This window comes from Ischnura elegans, chromosome 6 (assembly GCF_921293095.1).
Source record: "Ischnura elegans chromosome 6, ioIscEleg1.1, whole genome shotgun sequence".
Classification (NCBI taxonomy): Eukaryota; Metazoa; Arthropoda; class Insecta; order Odonata; family Coenagrionidae; genus Ischnura; species Ischnura elegans.
The window spans coordinates 64,882,109-64,909,087 of record NC_060251.1 but is presented as its reverse complement, the minus strand read 5'-3'; the positions used below and the strand labels follow the sequence as shown (position 1 = coordinate 64,909,087).

Here is a 26,979-nt window from a genome sequence, read left to right as displayed (position 1 = left end):
GGGACATCCCAAGAAGACATTAGGGCCAAAATTAATGCTCTCCGGGCCCAGTTTATGGCTGAAAGGAATAGGATGAGAAGGGGAGAGAAAGGTGGAGCCGGCCTGGATGACATCCCCAACTATTCTAGAGAATGTCCGACTTCCTGTGAATCTAGTGAATCAAAATCCGACGCAGAGGGAACAATCCTCCTTATCCTTCGAACACGCAGCACAAAGGTTAGGAATGGAAGAGATCAAAATATCCAGGGTTGAGCAGTCGGTCATCGCGGCAACCTGTTTCTCCCCGTATCCGCTACATGTTGAAGGATAGGGAAAGTTTCTATTTCCAAGCGTGTTCACATGAGCCACCAATTATAACGGAAGACATCGCTGTTTTTAAGCTGCAGGAAGGACGACAAAACCTTTCTTTCGATATTCGTTCCGTGATTATGATTTTAATACGTGATATGAGGCAATTAGTAACCAATAGTTGCTTTAACAAGGAAGATAACAAAATAGCCGCATAAGGCCAATGGTAATTTTTTTTCCTGTCTCGACATTGCCGGTATAAATTCCCAAGTAATTTCTATTGCGAATGACCTGGAACCACTAAAAAGAATCTTTCTCAAAACTGTACCTCATCAACTTGTTATTGGACAACTAGCCAGGCGAAGTCTGAATACAAGTGGGATGCCGACTCAGCTGCAGTGCCGCGTGTAAAGGTTTTTTTTACCCCAAAATGAACTTTAGAAGTGTCCCTTCCCACCTCCATTAAGAAAGTGTGGGACGTGCATGGCTGAAACAAGATTTAAGAGAATGATAAATTACGAATCACAATATTGCCATGAGCCAAAATGCATAAGCCACGTAACACTGCTTTGTTAGATCTGTTATTCAGCTGCTTCTTTGAAAGACTAAATGCCAGACTGCGACTAACGGCGTACAGGAAAGCTTCCACACCTAGATAACATGAATGTTACTTTTTCCCAGTTTTCTCACTTCTACTATACTTTGTTTGTTCAACTTTAAATTTCATGTTGTGTCAAATTAGCATTTTTGGATATTTCAGTTTAACCTTCATTTTTGTCAATTAACTCGTTTTTTTCGAAAAATTTGGTACATTTTCTCTTAGGCCCTAACCCAGGTGGTCTTACCAGTGTTTTCAAATTAAATTGAATAGGGGCGGGGGAAAGGTGAAGTATGTGAGCGGCCTCCCAGGCCGAGTGCACCTGATCTTATGTCATTGGGTTGCGCCTGACAGAGGATTAACTTACTATCAAAAAACTGCATAGTGTCCGTAGCTGTGCTCTTGGTGGCTCATGAGTGCGGACACACGAAGAGGCAAACACCACTCCCTGGTCTCCTTTCTCTAGATCATCCTTCGCCTACAGTGCACTACATATTTCCCTCTACCTTGGCCCATTGAAAAATTTTTTAGCTTGAATCCTCCCATTAACAGAATCCTAGATCAGTGATCAGGTTCCTACCCTTTCAGTCGCCTTTTACGACAAGCAGGGATACTGCGGGAATATTCTTAATCCCCTTACCCGCAGGGGTAATAATTGAGATTAGAAATAAGACATGTATCAGTGATGACAACTGAACCATTTAAAGTAAACAAAATATCAAGTCACAAAATACTTTTTCAATACTTTATATAAATTAGAGTTGGCTTTCAATGCAAAAATAAAAGACCAAAATTACACCAAAAAATAGGGTAACCAAGTAAAAAAAATTATGATCTCTATCGATAAATTACAGTTTAATATACTGCAGATGCTTCACATGATACAGCTACAATACCGGGCAAGGAAGTTGGGGATAAATAAATGCAAAATTTGTGTGCGTACAAATTTTATTGCGATAAAAAAATCATTCAAATAAAGGAAATTCAGAGGATGGAAGCTCGCAGGCTTAAATCCATCTTAAAAAAAGAAAAAATGTCATAAAAGCACACACCAGTAGACAAAAAATGTTTAACAAGATATGTGTTATGTAAGCATTTCCAAGGAGCACCACAGGATTAATAGGTTATACTGCTTCCATGATCATGGATACTGAATGTCTACTTACCAATTCATATAGTGAATGTCACCAAATAAGAGTGAAAGGGTAACTTCAGAGACAAAATCAAAAGAATTAATAAATATTATTTAATAAATATATCCTTCAGGAGCCGAATAGCATTTATGTGTGTTGTACTGCTCCTAGGGTTGCCAATGGAAATAGGATTACTGCAAAAACCATTGAAGTTCCCACTACACAAGCAAAACAGGCCCATATTCCATGCATTTCCTTAGATTTGGATTTCCTAACTGATCAGCCAGAAACTCAAGCAACTAAGGTTTGATTTGAACTTTGTAATATCATTTATATCAATACCTCACAAGTTGCAGTACTAAATACAGAATGTCCAACCAATCAAGGCAGAAAAATTCATTCATAGTTCCTGGTTTTCCAGGAAAATTTAACACAATTCCAGGATACTCTCACGTGATTACTGTGATAGATAAGAATTTTAAAACACCCTAAATTACTTCAATACTTTTAAATAATATTATATTTACCTACTTAAAAAGGACAAAGAATGGGTTAGTAAGCACACATTCTATTTCAAATTAAAACTTCTTCAATGTAAGCCAAGATGCTGCTTCAACTTCATAAGTAGATGTTGACTTCACCGGGCATTCTACGCTTCATGTTTTTTATTTGATCTTACTAGAGTAAAGAGTGCCAGACATTTCGATTTCGTTGATTTGAACATTATGTTTCAATGCAGCTGAAATAATTATATTAAGCTACTGCACTTAAAATTACAAGAAACAAATTTATGGGCCAGAAAATGGGTGTAGAATTGACCAAATTTAAAGTGAAATGAAATTGATATAAAAGATTTTGAAATTCCTGGTAAGAGCAAAAATTCATGAATAACTCATGCATAATTATAGGGACAAAAAATTCACACACAACCCCCAATTTTCCCAGTTGCTGGACACCCTTTCAATAACGAATTTTTTAAATAGAAATTAAAAATGAAATTGGAGAAACACATTATTCAAACTTGTAAATGCTTCTTGATGAAAACCGTTGTCCACTGCAATTTATTACCATCATAAAATAAAAGGTGCATCACAAGTCAAAGTAAGATGAGCTTGGCCTGCAAATTTGCCCATAGAAAATTGCTCCTTATAACCTTGGAGGAGGTATGGTATGAGATAATTGAACACCCAAAATTTTGGGAGATTGAAACTAGACAACTACACTGAAGAAGTTAAACACATTCCAAATATCACTTTAAGTTCCCATTTAACTCCAACTAAACTATGAAGACCCCATTAAAATAGTGTTTTTCAGCATAATCTGGACTAATTAAGACAATTAAATCAATCACAGCCTGACCAAACCTGGTCTGCATAAGCATGTGGGAAAAAATATCATTCAACTAATGAATGGGTAAGATTATGCCACCAATGGAGACGACAGTTTGTGATTAGCCTGTGTTGACAATACTGTAAGCTATAGCATATACATACACTCTCCCTCGGAAATAAAATACAATCGATTTAAAGATGTAAAAAAATTTATTCAACATGCTTAATCAGAAAAAGCTATAATATTTTTCAAACCTCAGAAGTAAGACAACTGTATCTTTATTATTCACTCTGAATACAATTTTTATCCACACAATAATCGAGTGCCAAATAATAACCTTATGAAGAATGCAATTTATTGATTCAAGTACGGGTGAAAGCTAGAACTGAATTAAATATTAACTGGGAGATAAAAAAAACATGCAAAATGATTTCTGTTAACAAAGGACATACACAGAAGGATCTTAAAAGTTAAGGGTACAGACATTAAAAATAAGGATAATATCATAAATAATGAAAATAAAATAAAATTATAGAACGGGCAAAAGTACTCACCATTCTTCACCCACAGAAAAGAAAGCGGGCAGAGTCAGAGGAATAAGAAAAACAGGATTGGAAAATAACAAACCCCACTTTCAAGGGTTAATGAACGTATTTCCCTCCAGTCTAACAGTAAAACTCCAAGTCATTTGGGGGAGAAATTAATATAATGTTGAACAGCAAAACCATAGTGGTAGCTCTAGTGGACTATGAGTAGAGAGGTGATGGGTTATTTGCAAGGTAGGATTACTCCACAATACATAAATATGATAAGGATATAATACCTGTACATGAAAAAGTAAAGTGTGAAAACATAAGAGCATAATGAAAAAATAATATATTTAATGGTATAAAAAATAAACAGAGCATCCGAAGAATTATGATAATGTTGGAGGAGATAAAACATGTAAATGACTTCATATATGTTGTAAGAAAATCACATTTCCTGCAATACAATCCACCAAGGATGGTGCACAGCGTAAAGCATGGTTATCAAAACAATGCACGTGCATGGAATCATGATTTCCTAAAATTATGATACTGTAACTGTACAACTCCCAAAACATATTTTCCTATATACATAACCTTTCATTTGCAAGGCCAGTGGCAACTTGCAGATGCAAGATTTGAGGTTTAGCTGCTCACCATGCATACACGGCCACGGCCAGAAAATTTTGGAGAGGATTTGCAATTTCAGGTTTGTAAGGAGGAAATACACTTAAGAATGTATCTCACTAAACTTTAGGGAGGTTAATCCCTTGATCCTCCCTGCAGATAGGTAAAAATGGCCTTGACTGCATCATAAAAAAACGACTACTTTGGTTCACCCTTCCTTTACTGATTACCCTGAGAAAGCTGTTTGCTCATGGATACCGTCTAAGATAAGGCAATGCATTTCCCATGAGTAGGACCATGGGCATACCCAGCGAGGGGCAGGAAGGGGGAGCTGCTCCCCCAGAAGAAAAAATAGCAATGTCTTTAAGGAAAATAATATTTTTTCAAGCAAATAATTTTTAAAACTAATAAAGAGCTGTGACAGTTTCCTTAAAATGTTGGTTTCATTCATCTTCTCCAAGCTTAAATTCACCTATAACTTGAACAACCAAGGCTTGCCCCCCACCCCCTCCTTAGTTTTGATCCTGGGTACGCCCATGAGTAGAGCAGGGCTCACCTACAATGAGTTGTGGACAACTTAATACCAATGAGTCATGGTTTTCCCCCTTTAAAATTAGGTGAACTGCTTTCATGAAGATGAATAATATTGTTATTTTATTTGTTGTATGATCTCTGGCTATTCTACAAGAATACAACCCATTGTTGCAATTTTGATGGTTAAAATGGTGAACACCACTGAATTTTTCCCACTACCACGCAACTCAAGCAATAAAAAATCCACTGTAGTAGCAAAAACCTGTATTAATTTCTCTGCATGAAGTCTACTCATTTAACATATAAAACGAGATAATACATTTATTGCACAAGAAATATTTATAAAAGGATAATTATTTAAATAACTGCATGGTAATCAATGCAGTTGTTTGAATCACATCACAGAACAATGGCAAGAAACACCAGGGATGGTACGGAACTTAATACTGAAGACTATTTTTTGAGTATTCCCAAGATAAATAAATTCAAGAAAGGAAAAGAAGATTCAATGACCATGGGTTATTTGCATTGCATACATGTAACCTGAATAGGGTCCTTAACCTAACCACCTGTGTAGCTAAAAGACTAGAGCATTGGATTCATTACAATATATTAAGTAGCACCTACAACATTTAGCTGAAAAATTGGCATTTCATTGCAGCAAACATCCAAAAAAGCCAATGAATTCATCATTAATATTACACGCCAACACTAACCAGACCTCCCTGAATTAAGTGATATACAGAGACAGAGAGCAACTCCCTTTGGTACTAGAATCATTTAACATTATCATCAAACAGATTCCATAAACAGAAATACCATAACCAACACACTTTAAAATATCCTGGAGAGAATACTATGGTTAAGCTCTTTCATTACCAATCAAAAATAACATACCTCGAAAAGTAACTTAGCATTCCATGCAAGCAATATACAAAATACCATCATGCAAATATAATGGTAAAGTATTTCATCAATAATAAAACAGAACCCTGAAGCACATGGTTTAGAGTTGAAGCAAAATGTTTGGTAAAATTATTCAAACTACAAACATTAACTTGTACATAGTATAACAACCACTGCAAAAACAGTTCCACTCAATATTTTCAACATGATATAAATATGCAAAAGAAGAGCTATAATTTTAATTATTCACATTAATCTTTTAAAAATCCAACAAAAATAAATAGCATGGCCATCAGCTTTAAGCCTTGGTTGGTTGATGAAATTAACTATCACGACGTAAGTAGTTGGGTAAATTTTAGATTAGCACCCATTAAAAAAGTGAGTTTAAAACCCAATTCTCACACCATGTATGCTTTTGAAGCCATACTGATTCAAGAACTCTTTCATCAAATAAATTAAAAGGCACTTCAACACACATTTGCTTAGTAGCATGACATTAATGTTAAGTACATGACTCCAGGAGTCAAAAACTAAATACTTCAGCCCACTCTAAGGGAGACATACAATAAAGTGTATGGACAGATGATTTACAAATTTACTTATCTTATGAGGTTGTATGGAATGAGGATTGGAAGCACCACAGCCAAAGGATAAATAGGAAAGGAAGAGGGGATTAACCGAGACATGCTTCCAAAGCAGGAGTATGATCATGAGTTGATTTTCGTTCAATCCTTCTTCAATCCCATGACATGTTGAAATCGTCTCCTGCCATCCAGGTACATCATGCACTCTACAAGAAAAGAATAAAATGTTTACAATAAGGATCATGAAAATATAGGCAGAAGACATAGACAACTAATTCACATCATTTCAGCACAATGCTGTTTTCAGATAGGAATAGAATTCAAAATTTGTTTCTCAAATTCAATTTTCCAACAGAAATATACCAACACCTCCACTGCATAAATGCTCAATAATCGTCTACCAATTCAAATCCGCTAATCTAGATAGCCCTTATAGTACTAGATGAGCGGATTTGATTCAGTGGGCGATTGTTGAGCATTTATGCATTGGTGGTATCGATAAAAGTCAATAAAGTTTTTTAAGGCTGATATCACAGATTACCCTTTACTCTACTCTTCAATTAGCAGCTAAGACATCAAGTACCCATAATATCACCACACTCATCCACGGCTAATATGATTAAGAGATTATCGTCATGCTAACTAAGCTGCTTGCAAGTACCTACCTTGATAAGACTTGGGAATTATTGCTGGCAACTCTTCAGGGATGGAGAATGTGTAGTGAAAATCATTGGTAGTGACATTTGTTCCTGAACGTGGATCAAACACTTCAGCATACACTGATATTTGCATGTAGTTTTGCTCAGTGTAACAAACATAAGCACTGAGTCCAAGGAGAGAGCCCACATCTACTGGTGCGTGGAAGCCTATGTTGCTTATGTGGCAGAGCTTCGGGCGGTACTTGCTGCAGAATAAAATACATGGCATAAGAGAGAATAGAAAAAGAAAAATTGATTTCATACAAAAATTTCATCACTATACCATACGATTTAAATAATTACTACTCGTTCAAATTGAGTATTTGGGAAATATTAACCAAAATGACAACCTAACACTTGATTCATTTTAGTCTTCTAACTAGCCCTATTAAAATAAAACGTTACCACTTTTCAGCAGTCATGTAGGGTCAAAATAAATTTTGTAGACCTAAACTGAATTAATATTCTGAATTTATCATTTGACCACCAGAGACAAAACTGAACAGGACTGATGGACTTTTATAAACACCCGTACAAAAGTGGACACTCGTTAATATGAACAACGTTATTATGAAGTTCTCGTTTTTACCAAGTAAATTATTGGTCCCGACAAAAATCAAATCTAAAGTAAATGAAACTTCACAACAAAAGTTCTGTTATTACGAAACTACGAACCTCAGTCCCAGACCAGCCAGTTATAAAATGAACTTTATTATTATGTTCCACGTGTTAGCAATGGCATTTAAGGGGATATATACTGCACTACATCATAATCATTGCGCTACGTTTAAGTTCTCCTCGTGCACTGTGCTCAAGAGCCTCAATTTTGGTTCTTTCTTCAGTAGGAGATACTTCAGTATCCACGGGACATCATACAATAAGCTTCATTCCTGTGGGATCATGGCGACCCACTCATTTCTGATTGTAATATGGCCATATGACAAGTCCTCTTCTGACGAACATTTGAATTTCTGAGATACCAACATTTGAAAAATTCAAGCGTGCCCAAAATTTCTAATTTGGCACTTATGGAGTTGGCAGATGCGATGTGCAGTGTGGCGTACAGTGTTGCACATTGGACACAGAGTGAACAAAGTATCAATTAATCCGTTGTGAAGTCAGGAACTTTCCAGCGTTTTGCCTGTTCTTTCTTACCGCAGACAGCAACATTTTTCCAGCTACAGCTGCGTTACACGTACAGCTAAATCAGTTCATCACAATCGTGAGTTAATGCAAAATTGTAATGCAGTTTTTGTATTCTGCAGGATAACCACACTTATCGATGCCTTGCATAGGTTTATCAACTTTGGAACAAGGTGTAGGAATGCATCTTGTTCGCATACTGAGGTATTATATACAGTGTAACCCCGATTTATCGTTCCCGCATTCATCGTTTTCCCGCATTCATCGTTCGCCGCTCCTGGTCCCAAATTAAGTTCCATAAAGACAATGTAATTTTTTCCCGCATATATCGTTCCCCGAAGTATCGTTTTCCCGCATTTATCGTTTGAAGATCGCGGTCCCGTCGTATAATTTTCCCGCATTTATCGTTTGACGAAAATGAGACGAAGTGTTTACAACGTGTTATTTATGGCTAATAACGACAGACACATAGTTTGAATCTTCCCCTGGAGATTGAAATACGATAGGGAGAAGCTGAGTGCCGTGGGGAAGCTGAGTCACATTATCGCATTTCCCAAGATCCGGTATCCCCCTCCATTCAGCACTCGCCTCTCCCAGGCTGAAGCTTTCCTCTTCTCCGAAATAAAAAAAAAGGTCCCAGCTCGAGCAGGGATCGTATTACGAAGACCTTAGCTTCGAAAGAAAGTATCAAGTTACTCGAGAACAAAAGAAACCTTTTTCACGCTTCCCCCTTTCTCGACGGCTGACTTTTTTTTAGCTGACTCGCTTCAAGGATCCCCACCTCTGGATGTCAACTGCTGCATGAATCACCTATTAGGCGAAAAGGTGTGTAAAAATGAATTTCGGCAATTGGTATTTTACTTCTATTATATTGAGATATTAGTGATGTGCACGTAATTAAAAAAAGAATGATACCAAACACGACGTATTTCTAACGTTATTTAACCATTTTAAGCAAGGAAATAGTTGGTATAATAAGATGGTGATTTCTGTCGAATATCGATATCCTCGCAGCTGATAGTGAGCTTCATGGCAGTTGATGCGGATTTTTTTCGAAAACAGGGCGTCTGGTTACAATAAACGAGTTATGCTACAAGTCTCACTTGTCTGAGGTGCTAACGAAGCGATGTCTTCTCAGGATATTTTGTTTCTCCCTACTAGCAATCTGAATTCATTTGCTCATCCAGAGCTACGCTACTTATTGTTAGAAATGAGTGGGTAAGTTGCCTTCTCCATAGAATAAAAAAATTTGCGCAGCCTTACGGTCATGCTTCACCATCTGCAGTAAGCTCTGCTTACGCCGTACGCGATAGCATTAGTGCCGAACTTCACCTCGAACGAGTGGTTCCGTACTTTCCAGGATGGGTTGGCTTAAAACCGGCGAGTATTTTCCGTGTGGGTTCAATAGAGTCCGGTTTCATTTTTATTAGTTTTATTCTTATTCGTCTGCGGACCATGGCCCTTCCGAAGACACAAGTGAGAACTTTAAAAGATGGACTCAAAATAATTGATGATGAAGAAAAGAATCCGGGCTAGAATGCGTGAATATTGCAGAACGCCTCGGTATGTCCGGTAGCACATCACGGCAGGGGTGGGGGTAGAGCGAGATCCCTGGTGAAAACAAGAAGTGGGATGAAGCCGAGGATCAGGTGGGCGTGCCGCTGACGATTAACGCCACATTGCCTCAATCATATTAAACATTTAATTGCAAGAAAGGAACATTTCAAATAATAAACTATTTTTGGCCTTCTTGATACATCCTATAGCCAATCACTGCGACGGCAAAATCAGTTGTTTGAGGCATAACACGCACATTTCTCTCGTAAATACGTGTACTTGAAATGGCATTTGATGGATAAGAATTTTTACGTCGAACAGAAATGCATAATAGCAGTGAAACGAGTGGAGTGAAACATTTTTTTAGCAAGGCGGCGTGTTCCTTCAGGATTTTTGAAAGAGATATAATCCGAATCAACAATATGACCTAAGCGTTTCGATAAAGGAATAATATTCCGATAATCAGCTAAAATCTTTTTTGAATCCATTAATGAATGTCATAATTCGCAAAAATCCAGCGTTTCCTGGGGCATAGGCAACCCGGACAACCATTCCCGCATTGATCGTTTTCCCGCATTCATCGTTTTTTTCATCCATCCCCCTGAAAAACGATAAATCGAGGTTCCACTGTACTATATTTGTTCATAATTTGATCTTGTATACCATGCACATGAATCTGAAGCTATTCCGCAGCTTGACTATAAGTACGGGAGGTAGAAGAAACAAATATTTTTGGCAAAGTATGTTTTTTCCTTTCCTTTTTGATTCCTAAAAGAAACTCTTAATGAAGATCGTCGTGACGAACTTCCTGTTTTTCGGACCCGTGAACTTCGTAATAACGAGAGTTTACTGTTTCACTCTCCAGCAGTCATGTGGAGTCAAATACAGTTTGTTGAACTAAATTGAATTAGTTTTCTGAATTCATCATTATTCATAAGACTTTTATAAATACCAGAAGATAATAGCCATAATATCATTACAAGTCCACTGTGTGCATACTTACCTATACATATAACCTGCAGTCCATCCCAGTTCAAGAGCTTGCCTCATTAGAAAGCCACCAAAGACCTTGTTGTGCATGTTACGATCCTAAAAAGTCAGAGATGACAATCAACTAAATTAACTTGAATAAACAAGAACATGAGTTCATTAAAACGAACTATCAGTGTTTCAGTCAAATAAATATTTCCTATAATTCCAAGATGAAATTGAGGCTTCAAGAAATAGCAAATAAAAAATAATCCACTCCTTCTTGTTAATCACCCGAATATATTTAATTTCAAGCCTCTGAAAACTCATTGAGAGATGAAAAGTACAAAATCTCAAAAAAAGCCAATCTATTTACTTACTACTCCACCTGACTCCATTATCTCTTGGCACAGCTCTGGCCAATTAATTTTACTTTATGTTTCCCTTGCATCATATGCTCTCATCAACATCATATAATAAAATTATGAAAATTAATGCCCGCCAATACCAATGATGACCAAAATGTCAATAAACTTGATTCCAAAAACTTCATGGCAAAATGTGAACTTTTCAAAAAAGGGAACACATGACTCTCTATTGTATTCTAAAACATATTTAGAAAATATTGCACAAGGCACAATTGTTAACCCATTTTCTAGGTAGTTACAAAAAAGAAGCCAACCCATGATAGGTCCAGGGATGAAATGAATTATTACCTCTGGGTGACAAAAAACAATGCTTGACATTGTAGCACTGCTCATTGTCACAGAGTTGGGGATTTCAGAAGAGCTTTTGAACGTAGGTATGCCAGACCTGCCTCCTCCCGGTGTTTCAAGAGTTTTCAGGAAAATATCATGAATGGCACGCTGCTCCGACACACTGGGCAAAGTACGGTACAAAGAAGTACTTTGAAGCTTCAGACGGCGTTGTTTCTTTTCTGCATGAAAAAATAATGAACATTCAGAAATTTGTAGGAATCTCAATTGGTAATAAAAAAATTCATTTCACTTCATGGCAGTGATGTACCTAGGTTTTTGCACAGTTGTGATTAATGCCCAAAGGCCACCCACTCACAAAGCATATTTCTCTGAATATATGTACCCCCAAATTTTTTTGCCAAAATCTCCAGGAAAAAAGTCAGTGGGTGACTATAGCTGAGTGTAAGTGACTAATTAGGCAACCTGAACATCAGCATTTAGGTTTAATTAATAGCATGGCAGACATAATTATTTGATATTAGATGGTTCAAAAAGGTACTCATTGTTAATTGCTTAGATGTAATTTTGTTGAAACTTGGAAACCGGAGTCAAGTACAGTGGAACCTCGTTAAAGCGAGTACGGGCTATAGCGACACCCCCGCTATTACGAGAGATAGACGATGCGCCGTCGATTGACCCTATAATAAGCGTGTTAAAAAAATTCGTTTTTACGAGACCCTTTCGGTGTTGGCTCTCGCCATAGCGAGGGTTTCACCGCCGGAAGACTTTCATGAAGACTCCTTAACCTCTGTAATTGCTAGCGATCTGTTAGAAATGAAGTTAATGGAGTGCTCAGTCTCAAATTTATGTGGTAAACTGTCGTTTGATAAATATAATGATGACAAAACAATGCTTTGTATGATTTTTATTCAGTGCGGCGCTTATAAATTGTTTGAATAGTTGGTCGTTATTTGAGTAAGGAAATTTAGTGATGCAAAAAAACATCGCCTTTCTTCTGGATTTATGCTTACGTTTATCGGATAGATGTTTATCTGTCGCCGCACCACTCCTGTTCCTGTATATCTGTTCGCAACAGGTATATTGGCTATTATTTGCTCCACCTCCGGTAAAGCGACAATTCGCTATAGCGAGTGTGTATTAGTGCACCGTGGGGTGTCGTTATGTCGAGGTTTCACTGTATATCTGTAACTTTCAGTTAGCAATCCACCAATTTTGAAGGAATTATTGCAAGAACTCAGTAAGTATGTTCAAGTATGCTCAAAGCTATCATAATGATTATTCTGTTTCTGTAATTCTTCAGAAATCCTTTTGAAACAACCATGACACAAAGCGAATTGTTAAAGTAATTCTGCCAGTCTACTTTAACTCCCCTTTCACTTTTTAAAATTAATCTGAATACCGAGGTCTGTTGTATTTCCCAGAATATGACACAGTAGCAGACGACATAAATTTAAGCAATTAAAGCTTTTGGTTACCTTTGCTGTTTTTCCGAAACTTTAGGGACTTTCTTCTTAACCAAGATTATTCATGCAGAAAGAAGACTATTTCCTGGCTTAGGCATGATGGTTTAATGGATGAAGTACCATTTAACTTCATAGTTCTTAATTCAATAAGGGATGTCATCTTTTTCATACGCCCCAATTTGGTTAACAGCAGAATAATTAAGCGTAGGCATATTCTCACAGTAAAACTAATGCTAATATAAAACAAGTGTAACAATCTTATCATTTTTTTACAAGCTTCAATCATACCGAATGCCACCAGAAGACGATGACTAGTACTTTACTGAAATCTTCTGTCGGCAAGAAAAGTACATGGCTGGCCAATTTCTATTCCATAATCAATTGAAGCTAAGACATTTAAGGGTCAAACGTATATTCAAGAAATCCCCATCCAGCTATAATTACCTTATTGCATAATTAGGGATTCATATTGATTTTCCACTCTTCAACTCATTTAATGGGGAGACAGAAAAAACAGGAGCTTTCTCTTCATACATCATAATTAAACCTTTGATAATAGTGCACTGAATTGTAGAGGCCTTTACTTTGTAGAATTCCATTATATGGTTGGAAGGAAATTACTTTGCTTTTCTACAAAGCACACACTTTATTGCCGACTAGTTTCGGTTACACTGTACCAATTTTCAAGACTAAAGATACACATAAGAATTTGCCGGGATATATACTGTGAGTATACGGTTGGTATATATATGGTTGGAAGGAAATTATTTTGCTTTTCTACAAAACACACACTTTATTGCCGACTAGTTTCGGTTACACTGTACCAATTTTCAAGACTAGTGACACATATAAGAATTTGCCGGGATATATACTCTGTGTATACAGGGTATATATATGTATTTCCTTCCAACCATACCTTTGATAACAGGAGGGCAAAAAGACTTCATGGTTTTCAAGACTCAGTTAAGTGATGACCTGTAATCAGCCAAAACAAAAGTAATTTTCTCCTCCCGTTTAAAAACATACACCAAGGAAAGGACTATTTAATTATTCACTGCACAAATTTTACCTCACATAAAATTCTGAGAATATATTCGAAATGATTATTAAGAAATAAAATTCATATTAAAGTATCAATTAATTCATTGCCGAACTTGGTCACAACAGGTTAAACAAGTTACCTCTAGAACAACGAAAAGATCCCAACCTGAAAATATCAAAGCTGTAGATTTGAGAAAGGGATATCGGAAAAATAAAATGATGAATGAATGGCATAAACAGATCTCGGATTGATAAAAAAAAGGTATCATGTAATGAGATTGAGAGAAAAATCTAACTCACTTTCCCCCTGTTCCAATATTGCCTTTTCCTCATCTGTTTCTGCCACCAATGGGTTCACCAATGCTGGACCTTCATTGTTGGAATCTCTGGCAGCCATTAGGAATGTGGCAGTAGTCATGCGATTCCATGTGTCAGTTGATGGAGAATGCTGATCCATCCATACAATTGTTTCCAGAGAAGAAGATCCCACCCATGAAACATGACCGGATAGCCTTATATCTTGATCTGCCTGCAAAGGAGTACACATAAAATACAAGCTAAAATAATAATTGGGTCACTCCCTCATAATTCAACCAGACTGATCACTTCCGATCGTGATAATAAATGTGGACTGTATACTGTTTAAATCAAAGTCGAGCCAGGCCGATGGCATACCACTCACCGCTGCTGTTGTTCCCGTCGGGGGCGCGACATGGCTCCTTCTCCTGGGGTTGCTCATTGCTCATACGCTTGCGAAGTTCACTGGACGACTGCCTATTCACTCCCATTCTCGGAGTGACAAACCAAAAACAAAACCAAAACGAAAACCCGACAATTCGTGGTATCGCCAACAGGTGGCGAGGCTCGACTTTTTCTGGGAAATTCACAACCAAACACAGACTATTGGTAAAATTGGCTTGAGGAAAGTGCTTTTAACCAAATTTTGCAAATCATCTTCATTTCATTACATACTGAAAACCCTTAAGTCTTTCTGTGTTACATGGTATGGTTTACAAAATATTGCAATTTTGTAAAACTGAATCAGAGATACAGGAATTGTGGAAAAAACAGTAAATATAATAAACTAGGGAACACAGTTTAAAGGCCGTTTTACACGGGGAATGTACTTACACAATCTGACGTGGGTACGAAGGCGATAAAAATTGCATCGCGTAAAGCGGTAAATTGCTAGAACATATGCAAGAATGTATGGACCTGAGATGGCAAAATAGCCCCTGTTCTAATTTCGTTCATGCATTTGTGCCGTTCCACATCATTTTAGAAATGAATGCAGTTTTAACCTGCGCAATTCTGTGCCCTGTGTAAAAGGGCCTTGACACACCTAAAGAATGCAATTTTGAAATAAAACATGAAAAATTATTAAGCATATTCTAATCAAATATGAAGCATAAGAGGAAATGGAAAAAATGAAGCAATAATGCTTTAATCGCCTATTTTGTATTTTAATAACAAAACTGAATCAGTTTTTTGGATTGCACAAGAGCATTATGAAGAAAAACTACCCAACCAACCTTGCCACAACTGCTATCATAGCACCAAAAAAAAAAACATCCCCTGGGATGCCTTGGGAGAAATCTAGCTGGATGCTTTATGTTTAACCCTAATCCAGCTCCTTTATCACACAGCAAAAGTAAGGCTAATGATATAAAAATTTGTAAAAACAATTGGCTTTCGTTAAAAATTAGCTTAGTTTGGGGGGCAACATAATGAAACTCAATCTAATGTTACAAAAAAGAACTGGTACAAGAAGGGTGAACTTGGTGAAGGCCCTGAACTTACTCTGTACAGCTCAAGTTGAAAATGTGTGACCTTTTTAATTAGCGATGTTTTTTGTATCACTACCAAATCAATCATCTTGTAACATTAAGGAGCATCTTATATATTTCTTGGCTGAAGTTGTTGCAGGTCATTGTAGCTGTTGGTTATGTTTTTTCAGTTGTGCCCCTCGTACTAATTCAGTTTGTTGCTCAACATTTCATGGTTGTTGCTGGTTAGTCACTTTTCCCCAAGAAAATGTGATCAGTAATGGCCAAAATGTGGGTGACAAACCGAATGAGTATGTGGGGCACACCAAAAAAAAAAACATCTCCAACAGAGCATCTTTTGATTTACCCTCTACAGTAAAATTAAGGTCACAGGGAATACGCTTATCAGACATAGCAATGCTGCTGCATAGACAGTAAGATAGGGACTGTTATAGTGCTAATTTAAAAGCTTAAATTCCACTTCTAGTGATGTTTGCCTTCACTAACGAGGAGAGATGACTTATCAGATGGCAATGCAAAAGCAACATGACTAATTGAAAAATTAATAAATTTGTAATTTTAACTGCATATTGTTCAGAGCTTTCCTTCCTGCCATCGAGGCCCACCCTCGTCCTACTTGAATGGTGCGGATGATGACAAAAGCAAGCAAGAACCACTCTAATGAGCTAATGAGAGCCAGTCAACAATATCCCAAAAACAATAAACTTTCCAAGTTTTCTTGGATATTAGCCATTACTTATACCACATCTTTTTTAAATAGCGCAATTTAAAAAAGAAATGGTACATATAAGTAATAGTTACCTAATATCCCAGAAAACTTAAAGTTAGTAACGAGTTAGTTAATTTTAAAAAACTTTCCTTTTAGAATATCAACTACAGTGGAACCTCGATCTGTCGTTTTTCAGGGGGATGGATGAAAAGAACGATGAATGCGGGAAACCGATAAATGCGGGAATGGTTGTCCGGGTTGCCTATGTCCCAGGATCCGCTGGATTTTTGCGAATTATGACATTCATTAATGGATTCAAACGAGATTTCAGCTGATTACAGGAATATTATTACTTTATCGAAACACTTAGGTCATATTGTTGATTCGACTTATCTCTCTTTCTAATATCCTAAGGGAACAAGCCGCCTTGCTAAAAAATTTTTGAACTCCACTCGGAATTTTCACTGCTATTTCACTGTAAAAATTCTTATCCATCAAATGCCATTTCAAGTACACGTATTTACGCGAGAAATGTGCGTGTTATGCCTCAAACAACTGATTTCGCCGTCGCAGTGATTGGTTATGAGATGGATCAAGAAGGCCAAAAATAGTTTATTATTGGAAATGTTCCTTTCTAGCAATGAAATTTTTAATATGATTGAGGCTATGTGGCGTTAATCGTCAGCGGCACGCCCACCTGATTCTCGGCTTCATCCCACTTCTTGTTTTCACCTGGGATCTCGCTCTACCCCCACCCCTGCCGTGATGTGCTACCGGACATACCGAGGCGTTCTGCAATATTCACGCATTCTAGCCCGGATTCTTTTCTTCATCATCAATTATTTTGAGTCCATCTTTTAAAGTTCTCACTTGTGTCTTCGGAAGGGCCATGGTCCGAAGACGAATAAGAATAAAACTAATAAAAATGAAACCGGACTCCATTGAACCCACATGGAAAACACTCGCTAGTTTTAAGTCAACCCACCCCGGAAAGTACGGAACCACTCGTACGAGGTGAAGTTCGGCACTAATGCTATCGCGTACGGCGTAGGCAGAGCTTACTGCAGAGGGTGAAGCATGACCATATGACTGCGCAATGAAATTTTTTATCCTATAGAGAAGGCAACTTACCCACTCATTTCTAACAATAAGTAGCGTAGCTCTAGATGAGTAGATGAATTCAGATTGCTAGTCGAGAGAAACAAAATATCCTGAGAAGACATCGCTTCGTTAGCAACTCAGACAAGTGAAACTTGTAGCATAACTCGTAAATTGTAACCAGACTCGTAATTGTTTTAGAAAAAAATCGCATCAACTTCCGTGAAGCTCACTATCAGCTGCGAGGATATCGGTATTCGCCAGAAATCACCATCGTATTATTCCAACTATTTCCTTGCTTAAAATGCTTAAATAACGTTAGAAATACGTCGTGTTTGGTATCAATCTTTACTGAATTACGTGCACATCACTAATATCTCAATATAATAAAAGTATAATACCAATTGCCGAAATTCATTTTTAGATACCTTTTGGGCTAATAGGTGATTCATGCAGCAGTTGACCTCCACCTTTAAAGCGAGTCGGCTAAAAAAAAAATAGCGGTCGAGAGAGGGGGAGGCGTGAAAAAGGTTTCTTTTGTTCTCGAGTAACTTGATATTTTCTTTCGAAGCTAAGGTTGTCGTAATACGATCCCTGCTCGAGCTGGGACCTTTTTTTTTTCGGAGAAGAAGAAAGCTTCAACCGGGGGGGGGGGGGGGGGGGGGGGGGGGGGGGGGATACCGGATCTTGGGAAATGCGCTTATGTAACTATCCCACGGCACTCGGCTTCTCCCTATCGCATTTCAATCTCCTGGGGAAGATTCAAACTGTGTCTGTTGTGATTAGCCATAAATAACACGCGATCTTCAAACGATAAATGCGGGAAAACGATACTTCGGGGAACGATAGATGCGGGAAAAAATTACATTGTCTTTATGGAACTTAATTTGGGACCAGGAGCGGCGAACGATGAATGCGGGAAAACGATGAATGCGGGAACGATAAATCGGGGTTCCACTGTACTAAAAAATTTGGCTACTCAACTATAGTAAATAAGTAAATCAATTTTACAATGTAAATTAGAAATATGACATAAGAATAAAACTTAAAACACAGTTAAGGATACTTACAGTGGGAGTCAAATCCGTGAAGTCAATTTGATCCACAAGGACAGTCACAATGACATACGGAGTTGGCTGATCTGCGGCAAGCTCTTTTGGAAGTTTTAAATGCTTATGAGTTAACCAAACTGCAAATATGTCAAGGTCTTCCATTAGCCTTCCTGTGCGAACATGGCCCAGGAAAGATACATATCGTTCTTGAAGAGCTAAATCCTTGCCCAATGGTATGATAGCTGAATCAAAGCTATCCTGAAAAGCAAAGAAGGTAATAGATTTAATATCTAAATAGAATCCCAAAATTTTGGCACCTTTATTCCCAAGTAATTTAAATGAATAAAATGAACACTATGAAATCAACCAATCGATAATAGTTGCTATGAACAGTCGAAGCATAGTTTTCCTGTCTATACTATAATTACCAACGATAAGGAATGCTATCTATTTTCATGACAAGTAATATTATTTCATCTTGAAATTCCCATATTGATCATTCCATCTTAATTCAACAAACTTTGACCCTAAGTCCTCTGATTTTGAACAAAAATATCAGTATGGGTCTATATTCACCTCAAACACAGTACCCCAAGTATGTTTTCCAAATTAATTTTTTGTGGCTTGCGTGCATTTTAAACTTGCCAAAATTTTGCCAAAAACACACCTCAAAACATGACAACTCCCATTTTTCTTCAAATAATAGTTGTTAAGCCATGAAAACTAAAATTTTCCCTTAACATATACCATGCAGCGCAATGAGAGCAAAATCTTGAATGTGATTAAAAAGCAAGATCATAAAGAAAATTCTGATTGATCACCGCATGGTAAATAAGACACCACTTTGGTCAACAAGGTATGCACCAAAAAGGATTGACTAATTTTCATGTCGATTTTGTGCTAAAATATAAATGAAAAATTAGGTAACATTCTGCCTCAACATGCCACTTCACATCCTCTCAAAAACAATTCTACATTATTTTGGTGCCCATATTTTGTCAATTATTGTTGTAATAATAATTATATTATTCATATTTTATCATAAAGTAAGAGGCATTTTTTTCTATTCATCATACAAAAGAGAGAATAAGACTCTTACCTGCATTGTCCTGGGAGGTAATTCTTTCTTTGACTTCGGTAAAAGTTCCAAAAGATGATCTCTAGAGTACTTAAACCGCTGATACCCTTGATGCTCAAGACCCATGTGTTTCAGAAGCTTTAAACGCACTGAAAAGAAGTAAATAGGTTAAAAGATAAGTTAGTAAATTTGCTACCAATCAATGATGATAAAATAGGCATTGGCTAATATGTTGAGATATGTTAAAAATACACAAATTCAAAATTGAAAGAGTCACATCATGTGTGTCAGCTGACTAGGCTTTTTAAGTGATGCTATGTGCAGCAAAAATATCGTAAAACAATACTGAAATACAATGACAGTTTCCAACTATATTTAATGTATTCAGCCACTAAAAAATGGATACTCCACACTTAATAATATAACAATCATTCCAGATAAGGAATGGGTCAAGAAAGAACAGAAATACATACACATAATATGATATAGGAGCTATGAATCCCATGATAGAAGGGTGCTCCAGCTCAGTGGACATAGAAATCCCTGAGCATCATTTAGGGTATCATGCTGGAATTGTAACTCCCAAAGGGGCATCTAAAATGATTCCATAACTAACCTTCTTGAACAGTACAGCACTTTTCTTGACTCTGCACCCCAAGGCTCCTCGATAATATGTTTCCTCGATTCCATTGCCACCCATATGCTCTCCTGCAAAGTATGCTTCGTTTAGATAGATGGTCCTGGTAAGAGTCAATACCTATCTCAAAAGAGCATTAAAATATTCTGACACATTAAAATGTTTCAATTCAATAGTTAAATTTCCATTTTTTACACACAGCTATGTGGGGATGACAGTATCAAAAACAAAGCTTCTTCCATTCAACTCATTAATGATGTGCTTTTTTTGTGTGCTGACCTTAACTGGCAACCAATAAACTTTAATTTATACCCTTCTGACTCTTAGCTGGAGTTTTTGTTCGATTTAATCCTGGAGTTAAAAACTACAGAGCAACAAAGTAATTTAAATCAAATATTTTGTCCAGCAAGATGATGTCGGGTCTTACAAGATGAAACCACAATAAGTTCCAACTTCTGGCTGAGTTATACCAAATAAGTGTTGATATCACAAGTCCAAGCTGTAGCACATGTGGTGAGGGTCGTGCTTACTAAGCCACTGTTGAAGTGAAAAACCCTTATTTTGTCGCTGGTCTGCGACGACGAATTTCAAAGCGCTGCAGGAACAAGTGACTTTGTACGCAGTCACGCGCAAGAGTGCAAGTTAAATACACCAACGGATGAAGTTCTCCATGAAAAAATCCCGGCTAAGTCAAATATTTTTTCATAGTGAAGTTCCAGTTCTGAACTAAAATAATAATTTCCATACATAAATTTTTCCATAATTAAATATTTGATGAGCAGAATAATTTTCTTCTTCGATAATTTTGGAAAAAATTGATAATTTCTATTGCAGCTACTTTATTAATACTAGCAGATTCACCTATGAGTTTTTCATATTGCAAACACGCCCTTTTCCTGAAGCGGTCGAACCAGCCTTTGCTAGCCTGAAATTCGGGTGTATCGGCATCTTCTTCTCTCAATTGTTGCTCCCAATCTCTAGACAGACTGTGAGCCTTTGCTTGAATAACTTCAAGACTAGGAGGAATATTTTTTTGATGCTGATCTTCAATCCAAACTGTCAGCAATTTTTCCACCATCACTACACCTCGCCATTTACTGACAATGGTCGACAAAATTTACCCTGCATTTCTTACATGGTCTCTAATTTTGTCTTTCTTCTTCACAATCGAGCACACTGTTGAACGGCTTACTTGCAAAGAACATCTGATAGCAGCAAATGATTCCCAACTTTCGGTACGTGTAATTATTTTCAACTTTTGCTTGATAGTGTTAAGTTAATGTGACCTTTGCTTATTTACACTGCCTTCTCAGTCTTACATTTTTCACTCATTTTTATCATTACAAATGAAAAAAATTGAGCAGATAGAGAAAAATCGCCTTGATTAAAATCAACACTCCCCTCATTAGGGTGGTTTCCATTTGTTTATATAGTCTAAATCGATAGATTTTTACTCCTGGGGTATGTATTTCATGCTTTTAGATTTTTAAATAATGAAATCTATTTTTTGCGATTAAATGAAAAGTGAAAATTTTCAAGCATGCGAAAATGTGACGGCTAAGTATGAATATTGGGAAAAGCCCATGTGACGTCTGGCTGCTGCTGTGTGAGGCTACCTGGGTGCGAGGCTATGAACACCGCTACGATGCAGACTGCTTGCTGCCGAGCATACTCCTCCACAGATTAAATGCAGCTGCGGTGAGTCCTACATCGGCCAAACATCACGAGCACTGAAATGCCGAGTCCAAGAGCACAGAAGGGCAGTAAAAAATAGACATTTCACCCAATCAGCGGTGGCGGAACACCAATAGAGTGGACCGACACATAATATTGACTTTGACAACGCCTCTCTTCTGAACAAAGAAGGCCACTACTACCCGAGAATAATCAGGGAGGCAATTGAAATCGCCAAAACGACAAAGAACTTCAACCGTGAAGACGGCTACAATCTCACCAGCGCGTGGAAAAGGGTCTTCAAAGATCCTGACCAATCAGGGCACACCTCCACAAAAAAGGCGGCAAACAAAAGGGGTGTATATAAGATGAACAACTTTCTGCATCAACACTTCAGTGGACCTGAGGAAGCCAACTGGAACGTTGGCGAAATATTGTCCTACAAAATGGATAAACGCTGAAGAATACCCGGAAAAATCACCAGATATCAATCGCAATAAATGTCTTTCGTTTCCTTTGTCTACCCTACTTAGAGGTCATTGGCTTCTAGTGCAATATGATGGTGATTTGTTTTGAGGAGAAATCACAGAAATTGTCTAGGAGAAGCAATTGGAAGTTACAGTCATGATACTCACATTTCCTCGTGGGCCAAAAATGGACAATTCCACCTGATTGTTTTGCGTAACATAAAGAGACAGAGGTGATTCAAGTTATTTCTCTTCCTACAATGGTGAACAACAATAGACTATATAAATTTAACCTTAAAGATGTTACAATATGAACTCTGAAAAATTTCTCATTGTTCTTTTTATTAATAGCATGGTGAAAACATCTTAGTTATTGTATAATATTTTGATACCTATATTTTGAATACTAATTAAGCTAAGCTAAGTTGTAAATGATCGAGAGAATAATGCGATAAGCACACTCTTTTCTTCAACTGTAATTAGCTTAACAACCTTTATTGATAAATGCTTTTGTGTTCATTTTATGTTTTTTGACCATATTAATTCTGCTTATTTTAAATAATTTTTAACCTGAAGTGTACGGTGTCATTCACTGATGTAGTTAACACCATTGTTCTATATGTAACAAAAGGTAAAAAAATTGTAACTCAGTTAAAAATATTTTGTTGGTAATGTTAAACATGTGTACTTGAAGCATGCTTTTTAAGGTATATGAAAAAATAGCACGGAATTATGAGAATTCTAACTGAGCTAAAATACCATTTTTCACACCATGAGCCAAACAAGTGGTTGACCCGGCTTGTCCTCTATGTAACAGGCACTTTTCTTTTCTTGCAACAGTTACAACAAAGGCTTAAAGCCACGACTATAGCTTGAAAAATAGTTCAGGCCAACACCTAACAATTAATAACTGATTCCGTGAAAAACAAAATATATTAGTTTGAAAACAAAAAATATTGGCCTGGAGTGGCGACCAACACTCGCTACCTGCGGGATGGTGGAGGTCCGAAAAAATATTTTGAAAAATGACATGCCTGGATATAAATTTTACGTCATTTTGGCACCAAAAATTTAACTTTAAGCAAATGCAATTAAATTTCAAAACTAAACAATAGATCTTTTTTATTTCTCTGAGGCTTTGGGGGGGATCTACGCCCATAGTTATGCCACTGTTTTTATTACAAGGTGATGACACAATGTTTACTTCATATTTTATACACAGTAAACTAATGTATCTAAATGTCAATATAATGCACTGAGCAAACCATGTAAATTAGTAAACTAGGGCCTAATTCGGCAGATAATGCCTTTCCGTGAAAATTTCAAGGCCGATGGATTGATGAGCTTTGCTTTGAAGAGGGTTAAATCACTAACTACAGAGGAAATCATGAGAAGTAACCAATTTGAGGACAGCCAAAGCTAGGGATGGCAATGATTCATCGTTTGGTGGAAATAATCAATTTTTCTCTTTCAATTAATGATATGATAATATGCAACCAATTAATTGAATGATTAATCAAATTTGATACAATTAATCGAAATAATCAAGAATCGGGATGAATGAACACACAAGGATCTCGTTCACAAAAAGAAATACATAGTTGGACAGCAATACCTCAGTTATAGGACTGAAGCAATATAAAGGTGAAGCATGGGAAGAAATGAAGTTCATTTATTCCAGGCTTTATGACCTTACTGCCTCCTTATAGGCACTTCCATACCAGCTGAACAATTGTTCTGAAAGGCTAGAGCGACGGCCAATGAAAAAAGAAAAAGACTGACCACAAAAACGCAGTCAAAAATATTGTTTCTGAACTCTTGGGTTGGGGGTGGAGTTTTAAATGTGGAGTTTCAAATGAGCCAAAATAAAGAACGCATATATTTTTCATACCTAGCAGTAATATAAATAATTTCATGTAACTTACATTGTTATTGCTTGTAACAATATCTAAGTTTTTTATTGTTTTTAAATTAAAAAACATGCTAACTTAATTATATCATCTACAAATAACCATTAATTGATTATCAAATAACTTGGAGCACTTTTATGATTAATCACATGATTAATGATTAATCGATTAATATAATTTTTAGCCATCTCTATCCAAAGCATCAGTGAATAAATTTGCAGGAAGTTTCAAAACCTCTAACTTTAGTAGCAACAGCACTGATAGGTGATGATGATGAGATACAGTCAATCAAGCAGTCAACTATGAAAAAAATGGAAGAGAATAATAGTGCAGAGGAATCCAATGATCGGGTAAAGTTAGAGATGAAAGGAAGAGCATTAATCCATAGAGCCTGTCATGTATAAAAAACCATGACATTGTGAGTTTTTCGAGGTCATTTCCTCTCACACCGAATCACTTAAACTACAATAAATGGACGGTGCAATTATTTCAATGAAAAGGAACAAGTAACCTCGATATCGTGCACCTCTGCATACAAGGAATTTGAATTTCCTAATCAATCCTTTATAAGAGTAGAAATGACGACTGAACAATATTTGATCAAGATGATCACATGTGCAGTGTTAGGTGAGCAACAAAAGCATGACGACTCATACAGTTACTATAGAAATAACACCTAAAAATGCAGAATGCAAACTAAATAAAAATTATTTGTTCACTGTGCTAAAAATAGTGCAAAACCAGTTCGATTTTCAACTTACAATTATACCCTACATGTACAGACTGTCCCACAGGCCATGTGTAATTTTTGACCTCTGAGGTTAGTAACTTCCCATCGAGCAATACTCATTAGAATTGGCATACTTATGGGGAAAGGTCCTAAAGAAAAAAGTCTGAATTTCATTGACCAAGATGTCAATTCTTAGGTTTTCGGACATGAGAAAACCGAACATAATACTTTTATTTACAAATATTCAACCGTTGACCCAATTAGGTCACAGTCAAGGTCATAAGGGTGGCAAAAAGCATAGCATACCAAAAAAGGTGTCAATTTGCCACCCTTATGACCTTGACTGTCACCTAACTGGGTCAACGGTTGAATTTTTGTAAATAATAGTGTTATTTTCGGTTTTCTCGTGTCCGAGAACCTAAGAATGGGCATCTAGGTCAATGATATTCAGACTTTTTCCATCTCGAATTTTTTTACATTGAAACCCCATTACGCAAATTCAAATTTTTGGCTTGGACCCAAATTGTGACGTCAAAGGGTCAAAATTGTAAACTTTTGCCAACACTTAGCAAAAAGGTCCTTTCCACAAAGTAGGCCAATTTTCATGTATATTGCTCGATGGGAAGTTACTAAAATTAGAGGTCAAAAATGACACACTACCTGTGGGACAGTCTGTATTGCAAGTATCAGTAAATACTGACACAATCAATTATTAAATCAGAATAAAATCAAGAAAGTAGCTATCGCATGATGAGAATTATTTGTCATGCCAATTACACCACTTATATACCTTTTCCCTGCTCTCCAAACTGGCGCAATTGAGATTAGACCATTAAAAAATTTACCGATAAAGGGATAAAAATTTTCCGTGGAATCGGTGGGGGTTGTTTTCTGGACATTTACCGGTGTTTAAAATACCCACCGATAATTAGGTAGTATTATTGAGACGTTAAGTGCACTTTCTATCTCACTGAATAAGTACAACTGACTACATATAAAGTGATAGTAAGTATTTATTCAAAGTAAAAACTTTTTCGCCCACTAAGGGTTTCGTCTATGACTACAACTGATCATTTCATCAATGGGTAAAACCGGTTGAAGTCAATATAACGTCAGCGAGATTTACTATGCCAGTAGAACCACGGAATGTCCAACGATTTACGCCCATAAATACAGTAAATAATTTTTTCACGAACAAATCCTTGAGTAAAACAGAAACACATGGATTGACCTTTTCTTACCCCACATGCAAGCGAAACCAAGCAGCAGGCACTAAATAATTTGCCATGTGTTTTGAAAGCATACAAAAATGTGATACTAACCTCAGTAAATGATTATTCTGTCCACAAAGGCGTACTGAAAATTTCGCGATACAGGCAGACATGTTTCACGGCAACTCACAAACACTCGACTGCGAATTTCATCAGAATTATGTCATCGACATAATGACTCTGAAAGTCAATCCCAAATTCATTGCAGTGAATTCTCCATAAAAATGCCAAAAGAATTATAATTTCATACAATTCCTAAATTGAGGTGTATCCAAAATACGCCAGTTGTAAAACAACATTAACAAGATTTCAAAAAACCAGCACTATATAAAAATAACAACGGCCTTCGGAACTTTAAAAAAGGCATGGATTCCAGCCAATCGTGATCACAGAAATGACAGAAATAAATAAAACAAAAAACGTAGAAACAACACAACAACGCAACTC

The 26,979-nt window shown here is 36.8% G+C and overlaps 1 protein-coding gene across 2 annotated transcripts; it reads right to left on the bottom strand.

Moving 5' to 3' along the window:
- Nucleotides 1-5,288: 5,288 nt before the first annotated feature.
- LOC124160893 (acyl-coenzyme A thioesterase 9, mitochondrial-like) lies at nucleotides 5,289-26,926 on the bottom strand. 2 transcript variants are annotated; one of them, XM_046537011.1, is made up of 10 exons: nucleotides 26,783-26,926; nucleotides 26,584-26,712; nucleotides 20,460-20,551; nucleotides 19,865-19,992; nucleotides 18,784-19,023; nucleotides 14,420-14,648; nucleotides 11,613-11,833; nucleotides 10,931-11,016; nucleotides 7,195-7,433; nucleotides 5,289-6,735 (listed from the first exon to the last, which is right to left on the bottom strand). In XM_046537011.1, the coding sequence occupies exons 2-10, from the start codon at nucleotides 26,643-26,645 to the stop codon at nucleotides 6,671-6,673; spliced, it is 1,362 nt and encodes a 453-aa protein (XP_046392967.1). In that variant the 5' UTR covers nucleotides 26,646-26,712; nucleotides 26,783-26,926; the 3' UTR covers nucleotides 5,289-6,670. The 2 variants fall into 2 exon arrangements, with proteins under 2 accessions (XP_046392967.1, XP_046392966.1); XM_046537010.1 differs by having other exon boundaries at nucleotides 26,584-26,926.
- Nucleotides 26,927-26,979: the final 53 nt, after the last annotated feature.

Excerpts from the sequence above, each read along its gene's own strand:
- LOC124160893 (XM_046537010.1), bottom strand. The coding sequence starts at position 26,645 with ATGTCTGCCTGTATCGCGAAATTTTCAGTACGCCTTTGTGGACAGAAT. Across the intron at positions 11,834-14,419 it reads AATATTGGAACAGGGGGAAA|AAAAGAAACAACGCCGTCTG; the intron begins GTGAGTTAGATT and ends TTTTTCATGCAG. Across the intron at positions 7,434-10,930 it reads ACTGCAGGTTATATGTATAG|CAAGTACCGCCCGAAGCTCT; the intron begins GTAAGTATGCAC and ends TTTATTCTGCAG.